This window comes from Tiliqua scincoides, chromosome 5, assembly GCF_035046505.1.
Source record: "Tiliqua scincoides isolate rTilSci1 chromosome 5, rTilSci1.hap2, whole genome shotgun sequence".
Classification (NCBI taxonomy): Eukaryota; Metazoa; Chordata; class Lepidosauria; order Squamata; family Scincidae; genus Tiliqua; species Tiliqua scincoides.
The window spans coordinates 42,640,407-42,654,482 of NC_089825.1; the positions used below are offsets into that span (position 1 = coordinate 42,640,407).

General features: G+C 43.4%; 1 protein-coding gene across 1 annotated transcript in view; it reads right to left on the bottom strand.

Annotated features, from left to right (window-relative positions):
* Window positions 1–14,076, bottom strand: part of ZNF385D (zinc finger protein 385D) — a 392,444-nt gene that overhangs the window by 151,611 nt on the left and 226,757 nt on the right. Inside the window, 1 exon segment of the mRNA XM_066628214.1 lies at window positions 13,416–13,517. Within this exon segment, the coding sequence (XP_066484311.1) occupies window positions 13,416–13,517 (102 nt within the window).

Below are 14,076 nucleotides of genomic sequence, written 5' to 3' on the forward strand. Positions count from 1 at the left end.
TTCTGCTTATTTTAGCAAACTAGGAGAGGCTTTTGTAAGGTACTGTGAAGACTTGCTCTCAGGCATAGAAATATTGGGCACTGCCATTTACTGAGTCTGACCATTGTCCCATTAAACAGTATTATCTACACTGACTAGTGGAGTCTTTCCAGGGGCCTTTTCCAGCCTTACCTGTAGATCAGCGGCTCCCAGCAATGGCTTTCTGGGGAGCCATGGAAACCAGTCAGGGGAGCTGTGGAATCCTCATGAAAAACCTGCTGCCCTAAAAAATATATAAGACTGTAGTGTAGGGAACCACTGCTGTAGATTCAGGGGTGGATGAAGTGTCTGTGTTTGGAGGGGGGGCATGAACATTACCTTAACTCCAGAGCTCAGGTCATCCAGGTGGGTAGACCTGGGCTCTCAGCTGAACTTAGGCCTCCATGGCCAAGGTTTGCTGGGTGGGTAGACCTGGGTTCCTGCCTGGACTATTATCATTATCATCACCACCAGTATTTATATACCACTTTTCAACAAAAAGTTCACGAAGCGGTTTACAGAGAAAAACAAATAACTAATGGCTCCCTATCCCAAAAGGGCTCACAATCTAAAAAGATGCTAAAGAACACCAGTAGACAGATACTAGAAAAGACACTGCTGGGGTGAGGAGGGCCAGTTACTCTTCCCCTGCTAAATGAGAGAAGCACCCACTTGAAAAAGTGCCTCTACCTGCCAGGTAGACCTGGCTCCCATTCTGACTAACCTCTGGAGCTGCCTCTTCCAGGCAGGTACACTGGGGGCTGCGCTTGGGCTGCTTCCCACTCTGGCGGGCACCCTTCCCCTCTGGCAACAGTTTTGGGGGGCATGCACCCATGCTCCCCCCCCAGATTTGCCCCTGTGTAGACTGAACCTGAGATCTTCTACCTGCAAAGCACAAGCTGTACCACTGAGCTACTGGCTTAGGGCGGAATCCTAACCACTAGCGTCGCTAAGGGGGTGCGGGCCACACCAGGTGACACACTGGGGGGGTGACGCGCCCTGGGGGAGGACGCGCTAACATCACGACATTAGGAGCTAGCCAATCATGCCATACACCGTAGGATGCAGAATAGCCAGCGGAGTGCAGTGCAAAAACAGACCTGAAATAGCTCCTTTCATTCAAAAGTTATGGCCAAAAAAAGGAAGGAAAAAATGCATGGAGCCCTATGGAAAGTGAAAATGAGCCATACCGCTTGTTTACTCATGAGTAGGCATACTTGCCATAGGCCGTTGGAAAGGGCAGGCTGAGAGGAATCCAGTGACACCACAATGGTCCCGATCCAATGAATGCAGCCCCCCAAAAACACCCAAGAAGCTCCCCCCTCCCAGCTTCAAGTCTGAGCCCGAAACGAAGCCACGTGGCCGCGTTTACTAGGGTGTAGGTGGACTTGCCTTAGTCGAGGCAGGCTGAGAGGCTCCAAGGATGTCAGAATGGTCCTCATCCAATGAGTGCAGCCCCCAAAAACACCAGAGAAGGAGGTTCCTCCCTCCCAGCTGCCTCCCTCCCAGTCTATGGAGCCCTATGGAAAGCAAAGCCACCTCACAGTCGCGTTTACTTGCGAGTAGGCAGACGTGCCTTGGCTGGTGGTCAGGCCAGGCAAAGGGGAATGTGAGGACACCAGAAGAGTCCTGATCTGATGGAGCTGCTCCAGAAAGCAGCCTTCTTCCTCCCCCCCCCCCCCAAAAAAAAAAAGAGGCTTGAATGGTAAGGGGAAAGTTTTCTATTTTGCACTTGTGAAGCCAGGTGGGTCTTTATTCTGATGTGCCTGAAATAGAAGAACTTTAAACTGGGCTCTGGGAGGGCTGAAGAGCTCACTGATTCTTTTTGGGGGGTTGTTATTGCAGGCAGGCTACAGAGTAAGCCCCATTGACCACTATGGGACTTACTTCAGAGTAGATTCGCTTGGTGGAACAGGACTGGCATCCCTTTATTTAATTATTTTATTTTAATTTGCTTGATGATGTCACTTCTGGCCATCACATCACTTCCAATGGGTCCTGGACAGATTGTCATTCTAAAAAGTGGGTCCCAGTGTTAAAAGTTTGAGAACTGCTGCCATAAGGTGTTATTAAGTTGACATGGGTGCATGTGTGTGTGACTCTACAAGTTTTCAAAATCACTAAAATCAGAATTTGGAGGAATAAGACCATAATGTTATATATCAATCAATGCGGACTTTCATGCAGAATGCAATGAAACAAACCACATTGAAATATCTGTGTTATAGCAAAGGTACAGCCAAAAAACCCGTGGGGGTGGGGCAATGGTACATCACCATGCCCACCTGGGGTGTTGCCCCGCCCACTACATGGATGACGCACAGGCCTCCCGCACCGGGTGACGTGAATCCTAGTAACGGCACTGATCCTAACCCACTTTCCATCACCAATATAAGGGCAATGCATCTCTGAGGTAAGGGAACAAACATTCCCTTACTTTGAGGAAGCCTCCGTGAGTGCCACCCAACTACAGGATGCAGCACACGTCCCATTGGCACCGCTATGCCAGTGCTGGAAAGTTGGTTAGGATTTGGGCCTTAGCCTAAGTTAGTGTTTCACAGTAGAGGAAACTACTCTGATTTTGAAGTTTTAAAAAATGAATATTCATATAGCAGGCACCATCGTTTAAATCAGGGGTGCCCAAACCCCGGCCCTGGGGCCACATGCGGCCCTCGAGGCCTCTCAATGCGGCCCTCAGGGAGCCCCCAGTCTCCAATTAGCCTCTGGCCCTCTAGAGATTTGCTGCAGCCCGCACTGGCCCGACACAACTGCTCTCAGCGTGAAGGCGACTGTTTGACCTTTTTGCGTGAGCTGTGGGATGAGGGCTTCCTTCACTGCTTGCTGTTTCATGTCTGTGAGGCAGTAGTGGCAGCAAAGGAAAGGCCAGCCTTGCTTTGTGCAAGGCCTTTTATAGGCCTTGAGCTATTGCAAGACCTTCCTTCATTCATATAAGTTCATCTTTAATATATTCATTTATGTAAACTTAAGTAAATTTATTCAAATTTTAAATGTAAATTAATTCTTTCTTTCCCCGGCCCCCAACACAGTGTCAGAGATTTGATGTGGCCCTCCTGCCAAAAACTTTGGACATCCCTGGTTTAAATCATTGTTTGCCTTTAGATTTCATCATTGTATTTTCCTCAAATAGGACAAATATCAAGGACATTATAAGTTGTCCAATTGAATCCAAACATTACCCAGTTATAATGGCACCTGAACGGCATGTGCCTTATACAATTCCAGAGGACTACCGCCAGTCTTTTAACAGTAGTTTCGCACGTTTCCAAGTCCATGTAATGTAGTAACGTCTCTTGGTGCTAATTCCGACCTTCTCTTTCAGTGTAAACTTTTCCAAACTGGGTTTCTGCTGATTTAATTGAAGCACGCAACAAGCATATGTTCTGCTCAAGTGACTGTGCGAAGTTCAAAGTATCATATCTAAACAGTCTGCAGTCTTTCATGCCTTCAAGGCACCACACTCTTGGAAATGACTCTTTAATTTGAAGCCAACATAAAACTTTAATTTATTGAAGAGTGCTGCTGCTTTTTGATGGGAAGGCAATTTCTGTGTACCCAGTGGAGAATGATGTCAAGGCTTAATTAAAAGCAGCAATTCACATATGAACTTCATCCTTACTTAAATCTGTCCTGGGTTTCCAGCACAGAGAGGAAAAGAATGGATGAAAGACCAGTAGCATTACGTATGAACAAAAAGTGCTTTTTGGAGTAATAATGGAGCACAGGTAGGCAACAGTCCAGTTTACACTTCCTCTCTCACTCCTCCACTATTCTTAGAGGCCTCAAGCAAAAAATATATCTTAACATTCCACTAACTAGGATATTGACACTTTATGCAAGTGTATGGGAAGACAAGGAAAGAGTACGGCAGGATGGATGTGACCAAATAGAGTGTAACAAGGGTAGGTATTTTGTTTGCTCAGTTGGCGATTTGGATTGGACTATCCGTCTTCATAGATCTGTTCTGAGGATCTATGAGGATTTTACAAACATCCTGAGATGGACTCCCTCAGACGGTGAATGGATGAGGGCACACTGTGTCAATTAGCCACCTCTGTGCCCATCTTACCTAGCCTCCATTTTACCACTTATCATAACCCCCTCTCCCTGACACTCTTTGGTTGGTAATAGAACAGCAAGTGGGGTAGATCAAGGAAGCTAGGAGACACACCATTTCTGCTTCTCCTGGATTCCTGTTCCACCCCATTATGCTGTTCAAAGAGCATGGCCAAGCAAGGAGAAGGAAGCAGTAAGCTAGGAAGAAGAAGGTCAGTGGGCAGCAATGGTGGCCTATTCAGCAACAATCCTATTTGGAGAGAGATTGCCATCATCTTCTCTTCCTTGCTTGTAGAGGTAGAGGAGAAGATGGGTTGCTACCATGTTTCTTCCTCACAGCAGCAGAGCTGTGTAGGCTAAAGTGATGACCACCACTGCCACTTCTCCTAAAACAGAAGAAACTGGGTGTGCACATTCATGCTTCTCCGAACAGGGAGCAGCAGTAGTGATGTGGGCAGTGGCATCAGGGTAGATGGCTTCAGGTGCCATTTCCCCTTGGAAATGGGCCAGGCCTGCTCACAAATTATGTCCCAACCTTCCTAAAGTGGTTTACAGAAATAAGTACAATAATTCCATTACAAAATGGAAAATGCTCAAATCATTTTTTTTTTTTAAACCTACCTTTATTAAACAGGAGACAATATCTAAACCCAATTTTAATTTCCAGAAACCTACAGCTCAAAAGCCTGGTGAAAAGAGAAAAGGATTAAGGGCCCAATCCTATACAGTGTCGTAAACATGCCACAAGGCACATTTGTGGGCCCTAGCACCGGTAGACCAGATCAGACGGAAAGCTCTTCAACCTCTCCAGACTGAGAGAAAAGTCTAAAGTCCAGCTGAAATGTCTGCCTGACTTCCTCTTTGCCGATGATGCAGTTGTCACCACCCACTCTGCCAAAGATCTTCAGCAGCTCATGAATCGTTTTAGCAAGGCCTGCCAAGACTTTGGACTGACAATCAGCCTGAAGAAAACACAGGTCATGGTTCAGGATGTGGACTCACCTCCCTGCATTACAATCTCTGCGCATGAACTGGAGGTTGTCCATGACTTTGAGTACCTTGGCTCAACGATCTCCAACACTCTCTCTCTCTCTCAATACCGAGCTAAACAAACGCATCAGTAAAATAGCTATCATGTTTTCCAGACTCACAAAGAGTCTGGTCCAACAGGAAGCTGATGGAACATACCAAGATCCAGGTCTACAGAGCTTGTGTCCTGAGTACACTTCTGAACTGCAGCGAGTCATGGACTCTTCGCTCACAACAGGAGAGGAAACTGAATGCTTTCCACATGCGCTGCCTCCGACGTATTCTCGGCATCACCTGGCAGGACAAAGTTCCAAACAACACAGTCCTGGAACGAGCTGGAATCCCTAGCATGTATGCACTGCTGAAACAGAGACGCCTGTGTTGGCTTGGTCATGTCATGAGAATGGCCAATGGCCGGATCCCAAAGGATATGGAGAACTCGTGCAAGGAAAGTGCCCTAGAGGTAGACCACAGCTGCGATACAAGGACATCTGCAAGAGGGATCTGAAGGCCTTAGGAATGGACCTCAACAGGTGGGAAACCCTGGCCTCTGAGCGGCCCGCTTGGAGGCAGACTGTGCAGCATCGCCTCTCCCAGTTTGAAGAGGCACTTGGCCAACAGACTGCGGCAAAGAGGCAAAGAAGGAAGGCCCACAGCCAGGGAGACAGACCAGGGACAGACTACATTTGCTCCCAGTGTGGAAGGGATTGTCACTCCCGAATTGGCCTCTTCAGCCACACTAGACGCTGTTGCAGAACCACTTTTCAGAGCGCGATACCATAGTCTCCGGAGACTGAAGGAAGCCAATGATGAGCACTGGTGGAGCACCCTCGGGTAGCTGCAGAATTGAATGGCTCCACTGAGGGGCTACTTGACATACCTGGGGGAAAGGGATGAAAGTCCCCTTTTCCTGAGGAGCTGCCAGTGCTACCTGCAGAGTGCGCAGGATGCAAAGGCAGTCATTTTTGGTGCCGCTGCAGTCCTGGGTGCCGGAAGCGCAGGATTGGGCTGTAAAAGAGTAGACCTGATGTTCTTATATATGTGTGTTTAGGGGTATGTATTCCAGAATAAGGAATCATCCCACTACTTCAAAAATTATTTTCTAATAATGCGGTCAATTTTGGATCAAGGAGAGATAGACATTCAGGAGAGTGTATATTATTTCAAAGTACTGGTCTATTTCACTCAGCATTGTCTATGATGATTCAGCTCTGCAAGGTTTCAAATCAGGTCTTTCCAAGTTTTATCAGGAGATAGGAGACATGCAACTCAGGAGTTTCTGCATACAAAGCATGTGTTGTACCACTGAGCTATGGCTCCTCCTCTAAATGTGGTATCTGATGAAGGACCTATATCTTGAAGAGAAGGGAAAGGAGTAGCAACTAGAGATGTGACATTTCTAGACATTTTTGAAGATGCTGAAAAAAAATGAGTTGCTTTCCTTTTCTCCTTGCACATGTGAAAGGCTCCTTTGCACAAGCAGAACATTCTCCATTCTCAGAGAGCTTGCATTCACAGAATGTGCTTCAAAACCCCAGAAACCAGAAGCATTACTCAGGCTGCTACCCAACGTGTATAACTTAGCACATAAAATTATACTGCTTGGTATATTTATAAATGCATTTATTTTATTCAAGCAATAATTACAAAGACAGTTACTATAAGAGAGGAAAAAGCTGCTGCAGCTTAAGGTACTTAAAACATCTTTGTATTAAAAGCTATCAGTAAATCTTGCTATTAAGGGCCAAATGTATATTTCCAAACATAGGAAATTCTAAGAAGTGTTAGCCAACATTTCACTTTTTCCACTGGAAAAAAAACTGGGGGAAATTTTTTTGTCATTTTCTCATTTTTGGGAGCATTTATATCTCTAGTAGCAACCCATAAATATTATGGGCTAGGGGTCCAGGACTTGACTTGTGTGTATACCATGTACATGTCATACTGAAAACATAGAGATATCTGATCTCTACCTGAAAAAGGTTAGCAAGGATACATCCTTGATGTTTTGCCACATGCTAGATATGTGCACCTAAAAATGCATGTGGGAAAAATGGAAGTTTCTTGCAGCAGAACACAGGTATATATATATAAAAAAAACAGTGACTGGTTTTTAAGCTGAGATTCTGAAGCCAAATATAAGAAGTAGATCTATATGGCTAAGAAAATGGAAGTTGTCATTGCCCCACTAAAATGAAGTCTTAAGAGAAGATGTAGAGGGGGAAATCATTCATACACTTTAACAAAAACCACTGTATTGTATAAAAATAATAAAATAATAAAAAAGTTTATATTCAATATAAATGTTTTATATGGGACATATAAATAATGTTGTCTTCCTACCTCTTCTTTTAAGACTTCAGTTCTAGTTTGTAAACATTTACTTTGGCAAGAAACAATTAATCCGTACAAAGTAGGATGGAAATCAAAGAGGATCTGCTTCCCCCTACAGTAGAAAGACAAATACATCCGTATTGGGCAAAAAGAAAAAAGTGAAAGTGGGTGGGGGTGTGTGTGCGAGAGAGACTCTACAAGTTTTCAAAATCACTAAAATCAGAATTTGGAGGAATAAGACCATCATGTTATATATCAATCAATGTGTACTTTCATGCAGAATGCAATGAAACAAACCACATTGAAATATCTGTGTTATAACAAAAGGTACAGGCAAAAAACCGGTCGGGGAAGGGCAATGGTATATCACCACGCCCGGGGCGTTGCCCTGCCCACTACATGGGATGACTCACAGGGCTCCCGCACCAGGTGACGCGAATCCTAGTGACACCACTGCACGTGGATTAAGTTACAGTGATAGTAGAACATATGAAGGAAATATGAAGACAGTAGAATGTAGGAGTCTGGGAAGCTGCCTTATTATGAGTCAGATTTTTGGTCCATTTAGCTCAGTTATTAACAACACTGGCTGGTAGGAGCTCTCTAGGGTTTCAAACAGGGTTTCAATCAGTGAAAATTTACATAGAGAAGATGCTAGTGAACCTGATTAGCTGTTATAATAGGAAAAAAAAATCAAATATATTTGAAAAAAGATGCCCAGGCCAGAGGGAGCCAAAAACACTAGTTCTTATGGAGACTAGCACTGGCCTGCTTTGTTGTATTTTGTGCTCATTTTGTAAGCCGCCTTGGGCATTTGCTTTGACAAGGGAAAGTAGGGTATAAATTCTTTACATAAATAAATACATTTCTTTTCAGTAGAGCAGGAATACAGTCGGCATTACAATGGTGTCAGTATTCTGCCAAGGATGCCTTTTGGCACCTGTTTTATTTAATGCATTTTTAAAATTATTTGAAATTATGTATGGAGGATGAGAAATTTCACACTCCCAGATTTTAGGTTTTAATCCATGCCTGTGGAATCCAGATGATGGCTTATTAATTTTCCAGACATGTACAGCCCTGCAATGGTTTTAAATTACTTTTTAACCTAGAAAATGCTAGGCTTGGAGTTAGTGTCTTTCTGACAGCTTTGGCATTGAATAAGCCTGCCTGATTTAGAGCCCAATCCTATCCTCTCCTCCCCTCCCCCTGCTGATACAGCTGTGTCAAAAAAACAGGTGTGCTGTATCCAGTGGGGGAGGGGCAGATCAGTAGACTTCAGAGGGGAAAGGGGATTTGAATCCCCAGTCAATCATTCAATCTAGGAGATACGGACTGGAAACTATGATCTTTGGCACAGTCTTGCCACTGAAACACCAGTTTCCCACTACATTTCATTGCCTGTCCCACGTGCAGTCAAACTGATGGCATGCTTAGAGGGTGTGATTTTTCTGATTTTGATGTTACTCCCAGGGATGGGAACTCAAATCCAGTGATTTGAGTCCAAGTCACAAAAGCACATGTTTTTGCTGGTTCATGTACACTCAAGTCACATGCGTCAATGACTCTGGCACTGACCTCTCGCTTGCTGCTTCTGTTCCCACTCTCACACAGTCTGTCCGACCCCCTCCTGCCTTGCTGAGCTCAGACACCTGTGCCTGGCACTTCTTCTGAAAGAATGTTGTGAACAGGGAGGGGAGGTGTTTTGTAGCCTGGGTTCATCAGGAACCAATCAGCGCTTTCTGCACCTTGTTTACAGATGGGATGGGAACATCAGGGGAGTGTTAAATGAGAACTCTCTCTCACACACACACAGGAGACCCTTTTTCTGTGGAGCTGCACTTGACACGTGTATCAAACAGACTCCTGACTTGAGTCAATTAGAGTTCCAAAAACGCTAGACCCCACAGTTGCCCATTAAGTGAACAAGTCAAGTCAAAGAGGGCAGGGACTTGGGACTTGACTCGAGTCTAGCTGCAATGGATTGGCACATCCCTGGTGACTCCTATATGCGAGTAGGTGAATTCATTCTATTTTTGAAATGTTTTAGAGGAAGCCCAAGAGCAGCTTCAGGCATCCACGGAACAAATCCTCTGAACCAATCCATCAAAGCCTCAGTGCAAAGGAAATCACCCCTTCTGGTTGATTCCCTCTAAGAAACTTGAGGCATCGGTTAAGAGAAGGTATTCAGTTAGAGGCTAAGGGCCCAATCCTATCCAGCTTTCCAGCATCATTGCAGCCACAATGCAGCCTCAAGGTATGGGAACAAATGTTCCCAAAGCTTGAGGAGGCCTCTGTGACTACCTCCCCATCACAGGATGCAGTGCACACCCCATTGGCACGGCTGCACCAGCATTAGAAAATTGGATAGGATTTGGCCCAAACTCTCTTACTGGAAGGGAACAAATTAGTGAAATGATTTCACAGCCCACTGAGGGGCTCAGCCCCTGCCTGTAGCCTATATAGTTCAGGCTATGACAAACTGCTCTCCAGCCATGGCCTTTTGCTATGTTCCAAAACACAGGAACATTTCCCTCTTCTTTCTCTGCCGATCCCTCAACTCTCTTCCCTTTCTCTACAGCTTAAAACCCCCAATTTCTTAACCCCAGTCTCTCTAGGAAACCCACAAGATTTCCACAAGTCCTTTCTCCTCCCCCTCTTCCTCCCCCCACATGTTCAGGCCATTATGAACCCCCTTTTTCTTCTAAGGAATTCCCTTTCCTTTTTTGTCCCCTTGTAATATTGCAACTATTTACAGTTGGGATCTACTGTAGATGCTAATGAATGGCTAAGATCATTTGCACTTTGATTTTTCCTTCCCTATTATTTTAAATTATCTCCACAATAAAGTTGGTTTTGTTGCATATTTTCCACCCTCACATCCCTCTTCCCTCCTCACTGAAACTTACTTCCTGTGCCTTGGCCACTGCATAGCATCCCCACACACAAATTTGTTTTCCCTTCATGTGCATGTGTAAAGGCACATCTAGTAGCAGGGCCCTCAGTCATTTAATGGTGTGTTAAGTCAACTAGTGGCATAGTTTGAGGGAGCGCAAAGCACTAAGTTTTTTAGGGAGCCTCACCACAGTGTACAAGTGGCCCCTCTGCTTCATAGCCATTCTGGACAGGGGAGCAAAATGGAGGTGCACACCTCCATTGCTCCTCTGTCTGGAATGGCCCCAAAGGGGAGGGGGAGGCACCACTTGCATGCTGTGGTGAGGCTCCCTGCAAAACTTAGTGCTTTTCACCCCCCCTCTAGCTATGCCACTAAGTCAAGGGCAGGTAAAAGAAAAAAAGGTTCACAAGAAACACTGGGGCACATGATAAACCTATTCAAGTGTATCTGGAGCTGAAACAGACAATAACATTTGTGTGTTATAGACTTGTAGCCAGTCTCTATTATTTCTTCTTCACTAGGTACCTAATATCAAGTGCCATGAGCTATTAATTTTCCAATTCAATATTAAGTCCACCCCTTGCTGGCCCTAAATATTTTCAAATACAAACTAAAATTGATTTGCAACTACCAAGCACAGCCAAATGGTCAATACGATTGAATGTCAACTGGAAAATGCTACATGCCAAGTGCTATAGTACAGCAACTGCCACAAAGTAAATAGTATCATTGCTCACCTATAAAATACAATCAAATATCCGATGCCACTGCACTTTACTGTCAAAATCTCAAATACTGAAATCAAATATCATATTTAAATGTAAATATAGAGTTTAAATAATGACGACACAGAGCAAACATCTAACATCAACATTTGTACATTGTGACTGCCTCTACTTCATTGTGCTCAAACAACACTTCTTTGAATTGGCTGCAAATACATAAAGATTTCTTTCCAACACTAGACTTCCAGCAGATATTGAAGCTGTTTAGAGATGATGTAAATTCCTAATCGTTGACTAGATGTGTACATAATTTATTAACCGTATTGCCTTACTGTAAAATCAGCACACACTTTCCTCTCACACAGAAACTTGTTCTTTAATCAGCAGATATGAAGAGACAACATCCAAATTATCTGTTTAATTTTGTTCTTGTTGCAGTTTACAATGACATTCTAGTCCCAGATCAGCAGTTCTGGTGTGTGGATAGGAGTCCCATAATGCACAAAGAGTTATGCAGAACCAAAAGCTATTCCATTTACTTTAGTGTTAGGGACAGTGCCATGCGAGCTATTTCTGTGTCCATTTCAGATCTAAATTATGTCTTCTCACTGTTTTATATCCAATTAGAACCTTATTTTGCAGGCAACAGAAAGAACCCCCCCCCCCAATTGATTCCCATGTGTGTTCTGGGTTTGGCTTTGCAGAATTTTGCTCAAGCTTTGACTTGTCACGACAATCTTTTGAACGAATATTTTAAAAAGGTGTTGGGTATCTGTTTCAGAAAAATAGCCAAAGTAGATGTAAGAGATGGCCATACACACAAGAGAGGCAAGCTTTGCTGCAGGAGATGTTGATGAAATCCGACAGCTGCAGCAATCAGGCTTATGGAATATTTACAGCCACTTCCAAGATTATGCTTTTTTAAGTCATGGGAATGACCCTGCAATTTACTCTCATCTCTAAAATTATAATGTGCAAACCATGTACACACATTGGCTCTCAAGAAAGCCTTGCCAAGATTCTTAGTATGTCCAGGTCTTGCTCATGAGTAGATCTTTGCAAAGTTACAGTGCTATAGCCCCCATGTGGAGGGTACGGGAGACAGCATTCATATGGCTGCATTATTCACAGAGTAGTTGTAAAATATAAGCATGTGGGTTTTGCTAATCATATGAGGAGTCTTTTACAGAGTGGTAGATCCTCATAATAAACTGTGTGACAAATTATACTGATCACATATCATTATCAGCATGCAGAAATATTTAGGCACTTACAAATGAGGAGTATAATATTTTGATAAGCTATTGCATATAATATTTTGATAAGCTGTTACATACAGCTTATCTACTGTATGGCTATCAGAAGTTCATAAAATTATGCTAGGTATGGAGAAAGTGGATAGAAAAATGTCATTTAATTACAAGTTGGTGTCATCTGGCACAGGTCCGAGGAGACCCATTATGAGACAGGAGGCTTGCAGATTTAAATCCCTTTTCCCTTCCAAAACCTCACAGCACCTCCACTGGATACAGTGCATGCCTTTTCGATGTGGCTGCACCAATGGGGGGGGGGGAAGGATAGGAATGGGCTCTCAGTGTGTTCTTTTTATTCAGTGTTGGGAGGGTGACACAGGAAATTCTCTCTCTTTATTCACACTTCCAGCATACTGTTTATTATTTTTTGATTTGATCAGTCTCAAATCATCTCGGAATATGCCGTATGGCTATTGTTTGTTTGTTTCCGACCTACACTGGCCTTGTAGCTCAGCTATTTTGGCAGATGACAGTTCAGCACATAAAACACTGCAGCCGCTGTTTCTTCCCTGATTCAAAGCTCCTTCCAATAATAAATCATTCTAAAGCAAGTTATAAAACATGTTAGTGGTAAATGCTTAGCAGATGATATTCTGCTCAAAGATCAACTCGCTCAGGAACACTTAGCTTAAGGCAGGTATTGTTAGATTCCTTCCCATAAGAGTTTTTCCTGATAATAGCAGTGGTGTTTTGCACAAGGTAAGAAACCCTATTACCTCCTAGGAATTGTGGATTTCTGAAGAATCAGATCTTTCTAGCCAAGCAAAATATATATTTTTCTAATTCTCTGACAGGTAGGTTAACACCTATCAGGTATTTGATTTCTTATACATAACAAAAAATATTACATAAAAATCATTCTTAAAGAGTGTTACAATGGCCACTAACACAGAAGCTTTGAAAAGGGATTAGACAAGTACATGGAAGAGTCTACCAAAACCTCTCAAACATAATAGCTCCAAATGGAATCACATTGTTCAGATGAAGTAGACTTACTTCTCCAATCAGCAGACAGTTAGCCCCTACCTCTTTTGAATCTTCTCTACCCAGAGCCAGCCCTGGCATTTTTTTGGACATAACTGAGTTGCAGAACTGGGGCCAAGAGATGTGCACATTCTTGTTCTGAAACTATATAGAAAAGGGAAGAAAAGTTGGAATATAAATTCCTGAGACACCTGTAACACAGTGAATCCAAATCTATATAATGATAACTTCTGCTTACCTAAACATTTGTATGCCTCCCTACGCCCCAAGACTATCTGAATAAACAAGACTGTACAGCTGGGTGGAAAGCAGTACATTTATTCACTCAGGAAATGTAGTACATCTTATATGGCATTGTTTCTACAGTGCTGTAATGCACTCCCATTATTTTTTGGACCAAGCACCACCCTGTAGTCTGGGATTTGAGACGTTCAAGCACTTGGAAGCCTCCAGAATATGCCTTCACTTTATTATAAGCATCTAATTGTCTTGTTTGGTGGCATGAAAGAAGCATGTTAATGACACTTTGTTTTGAACATACTGCATTACCAAAAAACAAAAAACAAAAACCCAACAAAAAACACATTTTTTCATGTTTTAAAGGCACACTGGAGAAAACATCAGAAATGTTCCATTTATCTTCTATGCTCCTCTTGTTGAAAAAGCTTATTTGAGGGAATTAGAGAATGTCATAAAGGCAGAT